At 42.6% G+C, this 18,732-nt stretch overlaps 1 protein-coding gene across 1 annotated transcript in view; it reads left to right on the forward strand.

Annotated features, from left to right (window-relative positions):
• LOC138481018 (sodium- and chloride-dependent neutral and basic amino acid transporter B(0+)-like) overlaps positions 1–18,732 on the forward strand; it is a 401,144-nt gene that overhangs the window by 368,349 nt on the left and 14,063 nt on the right. Inside the window, exons 12-13 of the mRNA XM_069612865.1 lie at positions 4,889–4,998; positions 7,281–7,448. Of these exons, the coding sequence (XP_069468966.1) occupies positions 4,889–4,998; positions 7,281–7,448 (278 nt within the window). The remainder of the gene's footprint in view (positions 1–4,888; positions 4,999–7,280; positions 7,449–18,732) is intronic.

Here is an 18,732-nt window from a genome sequence, read left to right on the forward strand (position 1 = left end):
ATAAAGGTTTATGCCAACAACCATTCCACCTGTGTGCCAGTCTCCTCCTTCTGTACCCTTACAAAGCACACAATCGAAAAACAAGTAACCATAACTTCATCAAAAAAAGAAAGGGGCAATGGCAACCCCACAATCAGGAGCAGTGACTTGCAGTTTAGGCACAGATCTCAGCAACGGTCACTACATATGCTGAGCTATCTTTCCAGATGTGTAAATGTGTCTCATTTACCCTATTTTCCTAGCCATTAACACCAAGCCGATTCTTTGCCCCTCACAACCTTCCATTGCCTTGCCTCACATATAGGTGGTATGCCAACTTGGTTTGACAGTACACCTCTGCCAGGCATGACAAAGAGCTGTAGTTGTGGTATTGCTGGTAATTTGGCACTGATGTCAGTACTTGGAAAAAAACATAACTAAAAACACCAAGGGGACTTAGCATTCATTGTGCCCCCATGTGTTCTAGAAGACAAGTCCCTACTTATTTCAATGGAGGCAGATATGCCTGCGTGGGGAGTCCATCTGTGTGCTGGTGATGGAGGGGGAGTGTGGGTGGCCTATTATATTTACAAGGATGATGATTTGTGTGTGTTTATGGTTTGCTCTGTGTGACTGCGTTTATATGTTGTGCATATGTGTTACTGTGTAAAGTATATGTGGAAGGATGTAACATACATCTGTGTAGCTGTATATGTTTTTGATTTGTATGTTTGTCTTATGTTGCTCACATAAGAGTGCTCTGGACAAGACAATGAACAACTGCCATAATCTCACTCTGTAGTTTACCAGTACGTAATACCTTCATGTTACATCTTGCTGTGTGTGTTTGTCAACTGTGCCCAAAAGTTAGCACCACAAACAATCCAACAACCCTTACTACAATCAGCATGTATTAATATATATGAGTGATATTTGGGGTACTATTAAACTCTTTTCATTATATAAATACCTGTGATCAAGACATTGACCACAGTGTTGAAAAAGTATTCTTATGTGGTGAAACAGAGGGTAAACTCTAAAAAGATTTGGACACTTCCTTATCATCAAGGAATCTCATTAAGCTGCTCAGGATCATTAAAGATCATTTGTGTATGAGCCACAGCAGTGCCAACATTACCTTCTAGGGTCACAGAGCCTTTCATTCAAATGCATAAATTGGCTGAGGGCAGAATGAATATGTGTCTTCCCCCTTATGCTCTTCTCTTACTCACTTCCTAAATGTGGAGGCCCATGTGTGGGCGATGCCCTGGTGCATTCGCACGGTTCTTGAAACCACCTCAGACCATTTACAGAATCTGAGCAGGCCTTGTAGCATTCTGTTCCTTTAAAGCAGGTTAGATTCTGAAGGATTTACACTTTAAAACAATATTTTAGATATTGCAGCCCTGGCCTTGGATCCCTGCAAATCTGGGGGTGAGAGTTTCTTCCCAGCATGCTCCGGACTCTGTACCAGGCAAGTCAGAGGAAAGGTCAAATGATTTTCCACATCTCACATACAGGATGTCCTCTTGTCTAAGGAGTTGTCAATAGATGATTATTGTATGTGCAATTAATAAGTAGAATGGGCAGATTTTAAAAGAGTTGCCAGGGGCTCAGTGCCAAGCTGTGCATCACTATGTGCACTTTCCTTGACCCTCATTATTATGTTAACACATATCTTAACCTTTTTATATTGTTTAAACCTTGGGTTTCTGAAAAATTACCTTCTTTTCACATTTGCCTTTCTTGACCCTGGTTTGTTATTGAGCAGATGCATTTACACTGTTATGTTTTTCAAATAATCATTTGCCTTATTCCTAAAAAGAAAAAGGCAAGATAGGTTGCACCCTCATTAACTTTGATCTGATTGAAGATTACATACATATTCTCTGGAAAGTATTCTGCACATATATGCAGTACAAGATGGTGTTTATCCTTACATATATATTGGACCTCTCATTTGACTTTGAAGTCAGGCACTTTCCACATTGATAACTTTGGTGAATGGGAGCAATGAGAAAAATCCCATCCAATACTCTCGACTAACTTTATCAGTACTCGCTTCTTGCATTTCACTGAACTTCGTTACCTTAGAAAAATTACCTTTTAACATAATTCTGAAAGAAACAATGCTTGAATCCGCTATTGCTGGGTAGATTTGAACATGTGAGTGAGTATAGACACAAAGCATACACAAGCATAGAAAAATCTGGCATTAGCCACTTGTGGGATATATTCCTAAACAGGTCTTATGGTTATGAGGGCAAAACTATTTTAAGGGGTGAAGAATGTGAAAACAAACAAGGAGAATGTGGTAAGGAGGGTTGTGCACTAAAATGACCATAAAGTAACCATAAGGGTCTCTGAGAATACAAAGTCTTTTCAGTTTTAGTCAGTTTTGATCCTTCACGGTGCCATCAGCAAACAAAACCAAATACAAGGGATTGTGCTCAGTGTCCCAAATCAAGTATATGGAGTTCCAAGAACAAATGTCTCACTCAAGCTTGCTTTTCAGCCCTTAGCAAAGTCACAGTGTCTAGTCATGTCCTTGGTGACATTCCTGTTCAGGTAGTGAATGGTAGGGAGTCAATGCTAACACTTGCCTTAAAGTAAAGCCCGGAGGCATAAGTAGACAGAGAGCCATGGTGATGTTTTTACAGGTGCCTCTCAATGCCTCTCACCACCTCCCTCACTTGAAGTTCTGATTCTACAGGGTCCCAACCCAAAGTCTGCTCCTCAACGTTCTTGCACAAGCCTGTACCTGAGGAATAGTCTCTTGTTCCTTCCTTCTCTCTTTCTGTAATCTTGTGCTTCTCCTGCACCTCCTCAATGCTTTTCCTCAAGCCCTTTCCTCTACTTCCCCAGACCCCCCCTTGCATCTTCTCCAAGACTACTCCACCACCTCCTGCTCTTCTTTCCACCTCTTCCTCTCTCCTACTCCAGGTACTTCTTTGCATCACCTCTACACTCTAATCGCCATATCCATTTCCAGGCTGGGAAGATAGCCCACAGGAAACACATTTGTCCTGAAAGCAAGGCAACACAGAGCAACACAGGCTTGAATCCCAAACCCACACCTAGAGACTGGCCTCCAGTATTCAGAGTGCTAAAAAATATTAATTAATTCATAATTCACCTTGTCTTTAAGCACCTGTGTTTTGGGCACTCTCCGTGAAGGGCTGGATTATTTCCCCCTTCTCCATCATTTTTCTCACAACCTTCTTCTTAACTTCTCTTACAACCTCTTCCTCATCACCTATGTAACCGAATCTAGCTTTGAAATGGGTATTCCTTTTCCCAGCCTTCCCAAACTGTCTCTCTGTTTTCATCTCTCTTTCTCTCTCTCTACCTCTCTTTCTTTCTCTCTCTCTCTCATGCTCTCTGTTTCTTTCTCTCTCGCACTCGCTCCTTTTCCCCACCCTCAAGCGTTTCTCTCTCCCTAGATTTCTCGGTCACTCTCTCCCCTGTCTTTGGCATATTTTTTCTTCCAAGACCTGTATGTTTCTTTACCCTTAGGTCACTGGGACTCTACACTAGCTTCCTATCTCCACTTTACCCCAGTCCAGTCTCCAAGGTCTTTCTTTAACCCGCCCAGCAGGGTCTCCTATCAGGCCTCTTGTGTGAGTTTAATTTGCACTCTTCACAAGCCGTCTCCAAATGAGCTCCTTTTCTGGACACCCAAAGCTTCCTGCAACAGGTGTCTGCTTTTATTAGGCCTTAGCCCCAACTTGCAGCCTTGCTTTTTTCTAAGGGGACTAAGGTGTGTCTCCATGTGCAGCTGGTATGGAGATTGGCTGACAAGCCCTGCCCCGGATGATGGTTTTTCGTTTTGATGTGAGACTTGAGGATGGTTAATCTCTCCCCATGGGCAGTGCACACCATGCTTGCTACACTCTGGCCCCATCCTTAGGGAGGACTCCCTTAGCAAGCATGGGTATATGTGTGTTGAGACCTTGTGAGATTACTGACTAACATTTGGAGTTTTCTGTCTAAGATCAGGTCCTGCTTCTTCACCCTGAGGATTCAGATTTTTTTGCTGCACCCATGCAAGGGAAGCCACGCCTGCACTGACTGTTGACTCTCTGGGATTATCATTCATAGCTGATTCCATTAAAGAGGCAGGCAATTCTAAGGCAGCAATAGGCAAGTCCCTGACTCCATGGGGCATGGTGGGAGTAGCCAGGGGATCCTCCACTCAGTGTCCCAGAGTCTAACATGACCTTGCATGTTGCAGCACCCAGTCTCCTTAACCACTCCACCATCCACCAGTTAGGTCAGGCAGGGGACTTCATCACAGTAGCCTCGCCTATCACAGAATAGGATGAAAGAAATGAAGCATGTCCTAGCAGACACTTGATCTCAAGATGATGCACTACAAACCCCACCCTATTAGAGGTCATCCCTTTTAGTTTCACCTAGATTACGACAGATGCCATTACAAGAAAACCTCCTCTTTCTTTCAAATTATATAAGTAACAATATGATAGGCATATTCACAAACTGATACAGGAGCTTGAGAACATTTCCAACTTTATTAAAAGGAAATACATCCAATGTCTGACCTTTCCTACCAGGGATTCATAACATATTATGTGATTCAGTATTTACAAAATTGAGATCCTGTGAGTTACAATGACCTAAAACAAAAAGAAACATTTCGAAGTAGTCACTTAAATCTCATCCATAATGTAAGTTTCAGAATCCCCTACATGCTATAAGCAAGACACATGGTTAAACACACGTGCACCCTGCCTTCACTTCAATTGATTTAATTGCGTTTATTTTAAATTGACTTATCCTATTGCTTTACAAGAAGTATGATACATTCAGATAGTCCATTGAAATGTTAAAGTGTAAACACGATATACACATTGCCATCATCTGTTTGCTGTGCGTTTGCTGTTGACAGGAACAAACAGATTCATTGAGGACATAGAGATGATGATTGGGAAGAAGCATTGGCTCTTCTGGCTGTGGTGGAGAGCATGCTGGTTCGTCATATCCCCCGTGCTTCTGGCAGTAAGTATTAAGAGCCATGTACGTACTTGACTATTGCAGAAGTTTGTTGTTATATTTAAAGGTTCATAATGTTGCCCAGAGCATGTTTAACTGTAAAATCCCACTACAGAAACATAACCTTTTTAACATTTGAAATAAAAAGCTTTGCAATCAATAATCAGCACACTTTAAGCTCCAGGGTTCACACAAACTACAAAGGTGATGTTCAGCCTGGCAAAGTGGGGGTTCACATGAGCAGGAGGCCAGTGGTTGAAATAGGAGCAAGATGAAATGAGACGTTACTTTAGACTGATGGGTGTTATTTGCAGCTGGGCACCTTATGGCGTGAAGAGGAAACATGAACCTGGAGTTCAGAGGAGGCAGAGCAGCCTACAAGAGAACCCTGGAAATATCAAAGAGCTCAGAAAACCTACAGTCCCAATGAGAAAGTAGGTCTTAGATTTCCAAGGAAACCCTTAGAGCTACGGGCAAGCACCACTGACCCATTAGGAAGCTTAGACCAACCTAGAGATGCAGGGGAACAAACGGTGTTATAGTAACCTGTGAACTAAAGGCTGCTTGAGAACAAATCAACACCAAATGACTCAATCAGTGAGGAGATAAATGTAAGAACAGAGTCTGAAGGCAACCAATTTCTCTTGGATTCTGACCAGACCCAGGTGATCACAGAGAGCCATTAGCAGGCCAGTGATCCAGAACACCTACCAATCCTGGCAATTATCAAATACAAACTCAATATGATGGTTAATGCAGAACTAGCAGTGCAAACCAACCAGGATCAAACTGGATGAAAAAAGATCCTGGGCATGGATATGATATATGAACTGATGTTTGATATGTTACACTATCCTAAACAGGGATTCTCAAAATGTTTCAGTTGATAAGCCAATAATGTTGAACGATTACCCCAAGAGAAGATGTAACCCTAACAGGGCCACTTTTGACTGGACCCTGGGGTAAAAGCAAAGTAGCTGACCATTCCAAACCTGCAAAAGACCTCAGAGAACAGCATCTAGATGGAACTAATAACTCAACAGATCACTAATCGGACAACTGCTTGACGGACTGAGAGTCTGAATATGCCCAGATTTGAAACTCCTGGAAAATATCAACTACCATTTCAAATAGGTCAATACCTTATTAAAGCTATTTTAGATTATGAAATCAGGAGGATTTGATTCTCCCCTCTAGTTACAGGGTTACAGTGAAACAACCATTAGGGATGTTCATAGTCATTAGGAACACAATGCCAGTCAGCTAATCTGGATTTAGTCCACAAGTGCAGTGGGGGTAGCTGTCATTCCTAACCGCCATGAAGCCCAACTATTAGGGACTCATTTGTGACATTTCAAGCTCCAGGCTACACCAGCCCTAATTAATTCAGATTACAAACACGGGCAGAATGATAGAGTACAGCTAATAGGCCCTACTAGAAGGATGGAAACGCGTAGGGAAAGAAAAAAGAGTGGGGAATTACCAATACAAATCTAAAATTAAAGAGAAACTAGGGAATAATCAATCAATACCTTAATTACATAATGAAGACAATCAGGAGTACTATACAAACTCAGTTTGTGGCAGTAGTGGGCGGAGACCAGCTACACACCAGTGTATAATCTAAAGAAACAAAAAAATCACCAATCACAGTTGAATTAAACGAAAGAGCAATTTTCGGTGTTAGGTAGTATGGTAAAACAATATTTCCGCAGAACAAATTACATGTTCTTTCAGGGACTTGAGGCGTTTGTATGCACATATCAGCAATTATCAGGATGGCATGTTTAGATAAGGGTGCTCTTTTGTAAGCAAATTAGAGTTTAAATGTATGGTGCCCAAATGCAAGAAACCACTGATACCTGATATGGGGAAGGGTGGGGAGCAGGAAAGTGGGTGGGGTGCCACAAAGTGAATATGCCTGAATAGATGGAAAACAAATCAATTGCAATTGTGTTAAAATAGGTTAGGGATTATAAGGAAAAGGTAATGCAGAAATCTTTGGAATTGCAATTAGATATAAGAGTCATGAATCTAGTTTTGGACTTCAGATAGATTTGCCAGAACTTTCATCTGCATGCGTTTTGATCGACTAAATAGTCATAATCAGACATAATTTCTCAAATTGTAAATAGCTCTGAATATGTTGTCATGTAAGATATAAGGGAAATGTAAATGATTCTCTAAAATCATACATATGATTATTGAAAATGTTGCATCAGCCTGCTGATGAGTATGAGCAAAAACATCATGTGTGTTAACCTACAAATGCCTGTTTCCCTTGGCAGGTCATCTTCGTCTGGTCATTGGTATCATTTACTGCACCCACATATAATGGTATTCAATACCCTCACTGGGGTATAGCACTTGGGTGGCTTATGATAATTTTTTGCATCATCTGGATTCCCATCATTGCCATAGTAAAAGTCTACAAGGCAGAAGGTACCGTGTGGCAGGTGAGTATTGCGGGCAATGAACAGGTTGCAAACACAAAGTGTATTCTTGCAAAATGAAAATGTGGGCCATTGAATCAGAATGCCCTGGACTCTGTCGATCTCGGTGGCGGCACAACCGTAGACCTTCATTAAGAAAAGCATTGGCAAGATTTGTATAATGTGATACTATATGTACCAATATGTGTAATTGTAAAGTGAAAAAAAAATTCCTACAAGGCCAGAACACTTAGTAAGAAAAAAAGGATACAAATAATAACATCAAACAACTGTCATTGTTCAAGCCTTCATTACATTTTGAGTTTTTGGCTAAAATTAAAAATTATTAAAAAATGAAACCTAAAAAAACATTAAGATTAGTTGTAACACTAAATCTACGTGGGTGAAAAGGGGAGGATGCCATTTTCAAATAGACACATATATGCCAATGCTTTGGCCATGGTACCACCCTATACTCACACATGATGTGCCGGCATTGGTGGCACATTTCAAAACAGGATATGGGTTGCATCTGCCATTGGTCCTTTGGTGCTGCTACTAAGCTACTGCATACAATAAACCTTCAACCTCATTAGTTCATGCACATGAACCTAAAGTGCCAATTAACTCGTAGTATAATCCTTGAACAACACTGGTGGATTAGCAACTATTTTTCTCAAACATCCTTGTGTACTTTCTCCATCAACTCTATTCCTCAGAAACTCTTCACAGCATTGCGCCGAGCATTCCATAGGTCATTGTCTACCTGGTTATCTCTCCCCATCACTCTGTCCCACATGACAACGGAATGATTGTTTGGCTGCACCATTTGTTGTTTGCATCTAGTTGCTCTGTTATGTTGCCACTTACTCACCCTATCAAAATTCTATATTGAACCATCTGTCACCCTCACTGCATTCTCATACACATCCCACACTATAGAATCTGAGAATTTGAACAAGCCTTTTTGAACCTCTCGCCCTTTCCTAAACCTCACCCAATCTCCCCATTCAAACTGCTTAATATTTACTTCCTTGTTACCTTTCCTCCCCGCATAGTTGGCTTGACTTTTCAGTATTCACTCTCTTACTTTTTCATTACTTGCTTCTCCACCACCACGCATCTCATTTATCTAAATAGGAATACATTTTGAATTGGGCTCCCTGCCCCTCATCAACTTGAAAGGCCACATACTGGTAACACTGTTAACATGCATCCTTATAGTCCATACCCTTCCTGCAACTATCACCTTAACACCTTAACATCATTTCCATTCCTAACCGCTTGCTAAGTCGTTTTCACCAGCACACAGTTACACCTTGTCACTAAACCTTTGGACTGAGGATGATACAAGGCTGTGTATTTCTATTTAATTCCAACTTCCTTAGCATAAGCACTTTTCTGCTTCCCGTTGAAATGCCCTTCATTATCACTTATGACAACGCCTGGGTATCCTTCTCTCCTGCTCACTTGTTCTATGAACTTTATCTCTTCTCCAGGACCAACATAGATCTTAACTCATGCCTCAGTGTGTGATACAGCCCCCAACACATTAATCCCAATTTGTTTCCATGCCCCACTGGGTGTCGCAATGGGTTTCACACCCAAATTACTGACTCTACTTCTATCAATCCCTTGCTTTCCACTCAACGCTAGCATCCATACAAGGCCACCAAATACCTTTTTTCAAACTTTTTGCTTAGTCCCTGTTATCCCAGGATGACTATGATGAGAAAGTACCATCATCTCAAAACCTCTTACGATACTAGTTTCATTCCCCTTAAGGGAATTCCATTTGCTACAGATAGTGTTACCTTCACCTCCCCAAATGACACACAAACTTCCCTGACATATTGTTTAGATGGCCAACCTTTGCAAACACATTCCATTACTTCTGTCATAGTTTTATCCTCATCTATCTCATCCTCTGGTTTGTCTTTATTTATGGCCCCTACAATCAAGGCCACTACTTCATCTTGTCCTTCCTCTTCATCCTGGACTTCCTGTACTATCTGCAACTCAACAAGAAATTAGCTACCTTATTTGTCCCTGGAACATATCTCACTTCAGAATCGTAATCCTGCATCCTTAATGATAGTGTCGCTAACCAGGGCATAGTCAGCTAGATTCCCTTAACTGTCAATAGTTCCACCAATGGTTTGTGATCACTGTTAATTGCAAAGTGATTACCACACACATACATCCTATAGTGGTGTACATGCCACACACATGCCAACATTTATTTTTCTATAAGAGAATATTTCATCTCAGTCTCAGTTAGTCACCTGGAGAAATAACCGATAATCCTCTCTTCTCCCTCTGTCTGCTGTGATAATACGGCCCCTACTTGTCTACTGGCATCTAGCATAACCCAAGTATGTTGACCAAGAACAAAACCTTCCAAATTAGGCACTTTACACACACACCATCCTTAATGATTTCCATATCACCTTCACATCCTGAAGACCACACGAACAATGCTCCCTTTTTCATCAGTTTCCTAATGTGCCTTTTATGCTCGCAAACATCTTTAGCAACTTGTTATAATATTCTGCTAAACATAAAAAAAAATCTCAACTCATTCTTGTTACTCGGATTAGGTGCTTCTCTTATGGCTTTAATTACATCACCCTTAGGCCTGTAGCCTTGCCCACTAACTACATGACCAAGATACTCCACTTGGGTCTTCCTGTATTTTCATTTGCTATTCTCAAGCATTTTTCTTGTAATCTGTCCAAGACCATTTTGAACCTCTCATCATGTTCCTCCCTTCCTTTGCAATGCACTACAATGTCGTCTTGATACACCACAGTTCCTTTTAAACCCTTCAACACTGTCCTTGTTATCCTTTGGAATACTGCCATAGCAGACCCAAGTCCAAATGGATCCATATAATAATGTCGCTGTGAAAAAGTCGTCAGGTTCTGGCGACATTTTCCTGGCTTCCAAAATTCTTTCCCCAAATATTCTAGGGGGGGTATGTTTATATATTATTACCTCAAGTGCTACAATATTTGGGGAAAGTGTTTGATAGCCTGGAGAGTGCCTCATGAATGCATTTTTATTTTTTTTAAGTCACCAACCTGACAACTTTTTTCATGGTGACATTATTACCTGATACGGTCTAAATGGCACCCTGAAGTACTGGAACACCCTATAGGTGTAAGAAATGCAGTAAGGTCTCTGAAATCATCCGTGATCTGATGATATGTGGACGAACGTTGTGAACGTGTCAGCGCCTTGGATGAATTTTAGCATTTCCATGATTATAGGAAGCAGAAACTTGTCTACTCTTATGTTCTTATTCAGGTCGCGCAAGACATTGTATGTGCGTATCTTCCCACTCTTTTTCTTTGCCACAACAATGGGGCAAATCCATTCTGCTGATTCAATACTTTCAATAGCTCCTTCATTTTTCAGTCTTGTTAATTCTCCTTCTACTTGTTCCCTTAAAGCAATTGGTATGTGTCTATGCTTATGTGTGATTGGTATTGTTCCTGGTTTCAAAGCAATTCTGTGCTGAAACCCTTTCAACTTTCCATTCCCCCTTCACATTCATTGGAGACATTTCCTCTCTGATTTCCTTTGTTTGCGTTCGTGCTTAACACAGGATCAGACAATCACTGATCTAACCTGATCTTTAAAGCTTACTTGAACTGTCCATCCTAAAACATGTACATTTATCCCTGATATTCTGTCCATCAATTCAAATGTGGAGTTGAAACAACCTTCTATTTGTATAACCGATTCTTCAAACCTTCCTGGGTTTCTTATATCTGGTTTGTTTAGATTTATTTTCATGCCTTTGTCCTGTAGTTCCTCCCATGTTTTCCTTGTTATGATGGTGTATGGTGAGCAACTGTTGTCCAAAATACTATCATTATCTCACAGCACAGGCATTTCTATAGGTCATTGCCACGTCTCCTGAACCTTAACAATGTACTACCCGTTCTTCCTCTGACTCTTCCAGTGCAGCTTGAAATGCTGATACTGTCTTTTTGTACCAACGCAATACAGCAAAATGCCCACGTCTGTTGCAGTGTGTATACATCTGGTTCAATGCAGGAGAATAATGTCCTATTCTCCCGGACCTATAACATCTATTATGTCCAATTTCTTCTGGTCCTTTTCTCTGGAAATATTGTTCCTTTCTCTCTCTATCTACTTCCTTTGGTTGTTCGCCTTTCTTAAGTTCCTTTTCCCTCACAACACACCAATTCTCGTGCTCTTTCCTCGCCCCATTTAGTTACTGAGTAATAATCTCATATTTGTGTGTTTCCCCTTCTCTTGGGTTGCATCTTTTTTCTTTTCCCTTATCTCTTTCGAAAACAGTTGAGTATGTTGTATTTTTTTCGCTATTGCGATTGTTTCCTGTAATGACTGGTTACTGCACTTCCACAATCTTTCTTGAATAACTGAGTTTTTGTGTGTATTATTATTTGGTCTCTTATTAACTCTTCTGTGGTGATGCCATTGTCAAATCTGCATTTCATTGATAGAGATTTCAAGGAGAAAACATATTCTGCAATTTCTCTCCTTCCATCTGTGCATGAGAGTAAAACCTAAACTGTTGCACACCTGTTTGCCGCTCATGCCTCTGCTACCATGCTAGGGCCTGCATCACTGCTTAGCAGCTCACTTCAATGCAATCCTTGGTGCTTCCTGGCTCATGTGATATCCACCTTCTTCCAGGGACATCATCTTGAGTTTCGGACTGTTCTTGTGCTTTCCGCGCTTGGGTCCCTCCCCGTATGAGCTTGTGGCCAAATTATGTTGTTTGGTTAAGTAATGACTCTCTGATAACCGTGAGTGGTTTAACTCATTTATTAAACATCCAACGTCGCCAGCTTCACTCTTCAAATACATCTCTCGTTGCTCTTCAGTCTATGTTCCACGTTCAACTGCAGGGTGTTGGAATGTAGAATGTAACACTGTAATACCACAGTGCTGTTGTAATGTTAAGTATCTCTTCATTCCACCTGGAATGAGAATGCTCTTTTCCCCATGTTCCACCACGGAACGTTATAGCCCATTTCCCAACTGGCAGCCCTAGTCTCCGGGGGCCGTAGAATAAAGCTCCTTGCTCACTCACCTCGCCTCCGCACTTTATTTCATTTGGCGATGAGGCTCATCTCCCCCAGTTCCCCAGTGAGCGACACCCGGCCCCCGGAGCTCCTCCTCCACGTTCCTGGCGGTATCCATGGCGGCATCCTCAGCGCCCCCCCGGCGGTTCTCCATCACCGCGGCCTCCCAGATGCTTCCACCCTGAAGGGTAAGGGGCCAGGCCGCCGGCAGCAACTTGGCCACAGAGAACATGAGAGGTACCAATTTTTCATATTTGGGGCATAAACTTTATCGTCTACAACGATCGTATTGCGCGAGCGCGCATCCTTTGACTCGCTGACCAACGGCAGTCAGAGGAAAGGATCTCTCTGCGTGCCGTGCGTGCGGCCATTTTGGGCAGGCCCAACCTTGTTGCCACAGCGACGATGCCACGGAGCTCCAGCTGTGCTCGACACAACGAATCACCAGCTGTTCATCCCGGAAAGGAAAGAAATATCAGATTTGATAGACTGAGAGACGATTTAGCACTGCATAATCTCCAGAACCTCTGGATTGACTGTGCATCAAGGAACTAATGGGTTGATAGTACTTCATATTTAAAAAAAAAAAAAAAAAAACTGTGACATATTTAACACGATTAACACTACTGAATGAGCTGACAGTGCACCAGACTGCCACACATCATCAGTCTGTCATTCACAGCAACTAAGCACGCCACTGAGAACACTCACAGTGCCATAGCCCACCACTGCAACGCAGCTCAACCCACAAAGCCTTCACCATCCTCACCAGCCAGTCATGCAGAACGTGCCACATCCCACCAAGTTTCTTCCCTGCCCTGGAACACCAACCTGCCCTTGGGAGCAATGGCTTGACAGCTTCCAGATATATCTCAGGGCCATAGGTGGGAGTAAATTTAATGACGACCTCAAAGAAGCAACCCTCCTGAACTGCTTAGGAAGCGAGGGTCTGAGGATGTCCACTTGTGAATTAACGGGCGTTGGTGATGAGTACTTAAGAGACCAGCTTGTGCTCAATATTACTGATCCCAGCATACAGCAAAAACTGTGGGAGGCAAAGAATCCCTCGTTGGACCAGGCCACTGAAATAGTCAGGAGTATGGAATTTGGGGATCATTGCATGAAAGAGAGACTGGCCCTTAAAAAAGGTGTTGAAGTAAAATATGTGGAAGGCAGCTCTGACTATGATCAAGATGGTACGTTAGAAGCGACTGTGAGAAGTGTACCCCAAAACACTAGAGGATATTCCAGAAGAGAGAGAACATCAGCCTGTGACAACCAAAACCCCACGCGCTGCCAGAAGTGCGGGTGGTATAAACGCCACGATGCTGGGAAAATGTGCCCGGCTAATAATGTTGAATGCTACAAATGTGGCCAGTTGGGCCATTTTGCCAAAGTCTGCCGAAACAACCGAGGAAGACCAGGTAGATCCGGCAACGGCAGCAGACGACCTGTCAACAGACACGGGTCCGTGAAGACAGTGGACTATGATCAAATGTCAGACAACATGTTATCCGTCAATCTGACACACCCACAAGTGCAAATCCTCATGGTCACTTCCTTCCAAGAATCAAGTGGTCCATGGGTCAAAATGTACGTCAACGACATACCTTTGAAGGTAATGGTGGACACAGGATCCCCCTATACCATGGTAGACCTTGAAACCTTTGTGAAAGTACTCTCTGGCAAAGTCCATAATCTACGAAACTCTCTGGTGAGAGCCACGGGGTACGGAAAGACCCCAATTGACATCATTGGGTACACATGGATCAAGCTCAAGTTTCATGACAGGCAAACATACTGCAAGTTGTTTGTAGCCAAGAACGGGTCCTCTGTAGTAGGATGGGAAGAGCAAGCAGCTCTCCAAGTGAGAATCCATCCCGGGGAAGATATCCTTGTACTGAGTGTGTTAAAGAACAATACTGACATCAAATCCAACTTGGCTGAGCAATTCCCAAAGTGTTCTGCAATAAAATCGGACTACTTAAAGGTTTCCAACACAGAATCATATTGAAAAGAGGTGCTGTCCCTGTAGTCCATTGAGTACGTGGAGTTCCCTTTGGAACCAAAGCAGCGCTTAAAGACGAACTCACACGTCTATGCAATGAGAACATCATACAACCCATAGAAAGTTCCGAATGGCCGGCCCCCATTGTCCTGGTAAAGAAACCCGACAATTCCATACGGATGTGTGTTGACCTGAGGGACTTAAACAAGAACATATGGGTCGACAGACACCCACTTCCTAACATATCCGAACTTCTCTCGACCATGGAACCGGCAAGTTTCTTTAGCACCTTGGACCTCTCCTCAGCATACCACCAGATTGCTCTAGATGGCAGCTCTAAAGCCCTCACCTCCTTTGTCACACCTTTGGGAGCATACATGTTCAATAGAATGCCATTCGGGCTCGCTTCTGCCGCAGCAGTCTTCCAGAGACTCATGTCGCTTCTTTTCGGAGGCCTCGATGGAGTACAATGCTTCCAGGACGATATTCTTATATCAGCCAAAGCTGAAGAGGAACACGATGCCAAGTTAATGGGCGTATTACGAATAATCCAAAGAAGTGGACTCACCCTCAAGCTGGAGAAATGCAACATAAAGTGCAGTCAAGTTTCCTATCTTGGTCATTCCATTGACGCCAGGGGCATCCGTCCCAAGAAAAAACTCCTGGACACAATATTGAGTTTAGCTGAACCCACCAACAAAGACCAGTTCAAAAGTTTTTTAGGAATGACGGAGTACTACTCCAAATTCATGAGTAACTATGCCAACAGGACAGAGAACATGAGGAATCTCATGAAGAAATCCAACAGGTTTGAATGGTCCACAGAATGTTAGAACGACTTTGAGAACCTCAAGTCCGACATCAACCGTGCTCCAGCCCTGAACATGTTTGATTATAAAACCAAAACAATAGTGTCAGTAGATGCCAGCAAGATCGCCCTTGGTGGAGTACTAGAGCAGCAACAGAATGGCAACATTGTGACCATCGCGTTCGCTTCCAAAGTACTAAGAGTTGCTGTATTGAACTATTCCACCATCGAGAGAGAGGCTTTTGCTGTCAAGTGGGTCTTACAACACTTCAGAAATCTGATTTGGGGCCTGCCCATCCTCCTAAAGACTGATCACAAACCTCTAGTCAACATCCTGCAATCAAAATCACCACACCTTATTTCACCGAGAATAAGACGCTGGTTTCTGGACATCATCCAATACAATCTCCAAGTTTACTACAATCCTGGTCCACAGAATCAAGTAGCAGATTGTCTTTCCAGACTAACCACCATTGAAAACAAACAAGACGTTGAAAACGAAGATCAAGACGAGGACATTGTAGCCACCATAAATCCTGCCATTCCCTCCGATGAATGGACACGCATCACCAAAGCCGACACAGAACAACAAGAAATTAGAAGAGCTGGGATGAACGATTGGATCGGTGTTGGACAAAATTTGGCGAACCTCACACCATTTAAAGATGAGATATCCATGAACGAAAACCACATCTTCAGGGGAAGTAGAGTAATTCCAGCCGTGGCACTCAGAAAGAAACTACTTGACCTAGCCCACGAAGGACATCTGGGAAGAAGTTTGACAAAGAACAGAATGAGGAACAACTACTGGTGGCCCAATATGTGGAAAGAGGCAGAAGAGACAGTAAAAAACTGCAGTGCCTGCGCTTCCAGTGACAAATCGAAAATCTTAAGGAAAACACCACTTCAGCCTGTAGAAACACCCAAACATGTATGGTCAAAGCTGGCAATAGACATTATGGGCCCCTTCGAAAATCTGGAGGAAGCAAAAATATTCATCATCGTAATCGTTGATTACACCTCCAAATGGACTGAATGGGGTGTGGTGGAAACCAGCGCAACTACAAAGAAGGTAATTGACTTCCTAACTGAAATATTTAACATGGAAGGTGACCCCAGAGACATAGTCTCAGACAACGGGTCCCAGTTCACCTCGTTGGAATTTAAAGAATTCCTCGATAAAAAATCCATCAACCACATCACTATGTCACTTTACCACCCAATGTCCAACGGCTTGGTGGAAAGAATGAACAGACTGATAAAAAGTGTCATTCAACTAGCCACTGCCAACGCTATGCCTTGGAGAGAAACCCTCAAGGAAGCCTTGTACGCATATAGAACAACGCCACACTCCACCACTAACTCGGAGCCTTTCACCTTAATGCGGGGCAGAACCGCAACTGATCAACTGAGACCAGCATGGATCTTCTTAGACACCGGTGAGGCAAGAATGAACATGGAACCAAAAGTGGACATGGAACAAATCCACAAAACTATAAAGGAGAAGCAAAATAAGTACAAAACATACTACAACCAGAAGAACAGAGCAAAACAGATGCTCCTTCAGGAAGGGTATGGGTATGCGTTAGAGAACCCAAGAAAATACTCAAGGGTTAATCTAAATTCAGATCTCCACAAAAAGTCACACATTGTCACGACAAATCCGTCACATTGGATGATGGAAAGAGATGGTCACACGATGACCTCCTGAAAATAACCAATGACACCTGCAGACCCAGCACTTCCGAAAACTATTTCAATGACGCTTGGTCAAGAGAGAACGTGAAGAGAACAACCTACGACACATGCAGACCCAGCACATCTACAGACTCACATGATGGCGTAAGATCAAGAAATGAACTTTCTTCTGAAGAGACATACCACCCCAGACACACAAGAAACTACAAACCTTGTCACCCCTATGAGGAAAGACTGGCCAAGAGTCTGTCGAAAAGGAATCGCAAGATCATCTGGAACTTCAGCTACGATTTCATCTACTACTGACCACCAATGCCTACCTGGTTAAATTCTTTTGGCCAACCTTCCCACCCCACTCTCCTTGTTCTCCCCTCCCCCTTTCCGTTCCCTTTTTTCCCTTAGGTAAGGAGATGTTATAATGTTAGCATCTCTTCATTCCACCTGGAATGAGAATGCTCTTTTCCCCATGTTCCACCACGGAACGTTATAGCCCATTTCCCAACTGGCAGCCCTCGTCTCCGGGGGCCGTAGAATAAAGCTCCTTGCACACTCACCTCGCCTCCGCACTTTATTTCATGTGCCTTTAATATTATTTCTTTATAAGTGCAAGCTATTGAAAGAAGCTCTGAAGCCGAGGTTTACAGGGCCCATTAACTTCAATTGTGTCAGGCAAATCGGCTGCAGATGTATGACGTTTACTTTACTGGGTCATATAACTGCTTTCTGAAGTAATTTATCAGCCTTTGTATTGTTTTTCAGTCAAAGCTTAACTTGTCATTTCTGATGTAGTATTTTATATTTTTTTTAGGATTCTACCATTTAACCTCTGGGTCGGTGTTTATTTAAAACGAAACATCAACAAAGAGATCTATAGATAATCAAGGCACATAAAGAAAACCCTGACTTATCATTGAATGCGTCTGTACACTCTTGTCCAGATATTGTTCAGTCTTCTGCTGCAGCCACAACTTATGCGCATTGGCAGTAGCCAGGACATTAGGGGTATGTAGATGGAACAACCCATATAAGGTGCCAACGTACGCGAGCATACCCTGATGTATATCACAGACCCCACAGAATCACTTCCTGCATTGATGGCACTCATACATGAATATACATCAATTTCGGGTTATAAAGCTAATTGGGAGAAAACTGAACTTCATCCATTAAACAAACGATCCAACCTTTCCAAGTTCTCATACGGTGGCATTTCCTGGACTAACTCATATTCCAAATATGTAGGAATCATGTCACACCCACTCTTTCTTAGCATGTCATCTTGAATGCAGATATCATTTTGCAGTCGGTCACTGCCACCAGCTAGAAATGATCACCAATGCACCTAACATGTTAGGGCAGATTACAACGTATTACCATTATTTCACACCCCCAAAGTCTTACACACTCTAGTCATGCTACCTGAGCCCCGCCATGCATCAAACGGAGCACTCTTGCTGACTTCCCTAGGCTTGGGGGCATGGTTTCCTGTGCTCACTGAATACCAAATGGCTTTGTTTTAGGTCAGGTTTAAGAGCTGTGCCCACCTCTGTGGCTAGGGTTTGGGAGGGTGGCTTCCGATTTACTTCCACTCAAAGTGTTCCTATTCACAAACTCCCACCTATTCCCCAGTGAAATAAAAAAGATAATACATTTGTCGATTAACGTCTTCATATAACATGGGACAAAGGGGGCAGACTGCCCGCCCTAAAG

Source organism: Ambystoma mexicanum, chromosome 5p (genome assembly GCF_040938575.1).
Source record: "Ambystoma mexicanum isolate Mex_15411 chromosome 5p, UKY_AmexF1_1, whole genome shotgun sequence".
Taxonomy (NCBI): domain Eukaryota; kingdom Metazoa; phylum Chordata; class Amphibia; order Caudata; family Ambystomatidae; genus Ambystoma; species Ambystoma mexicanum.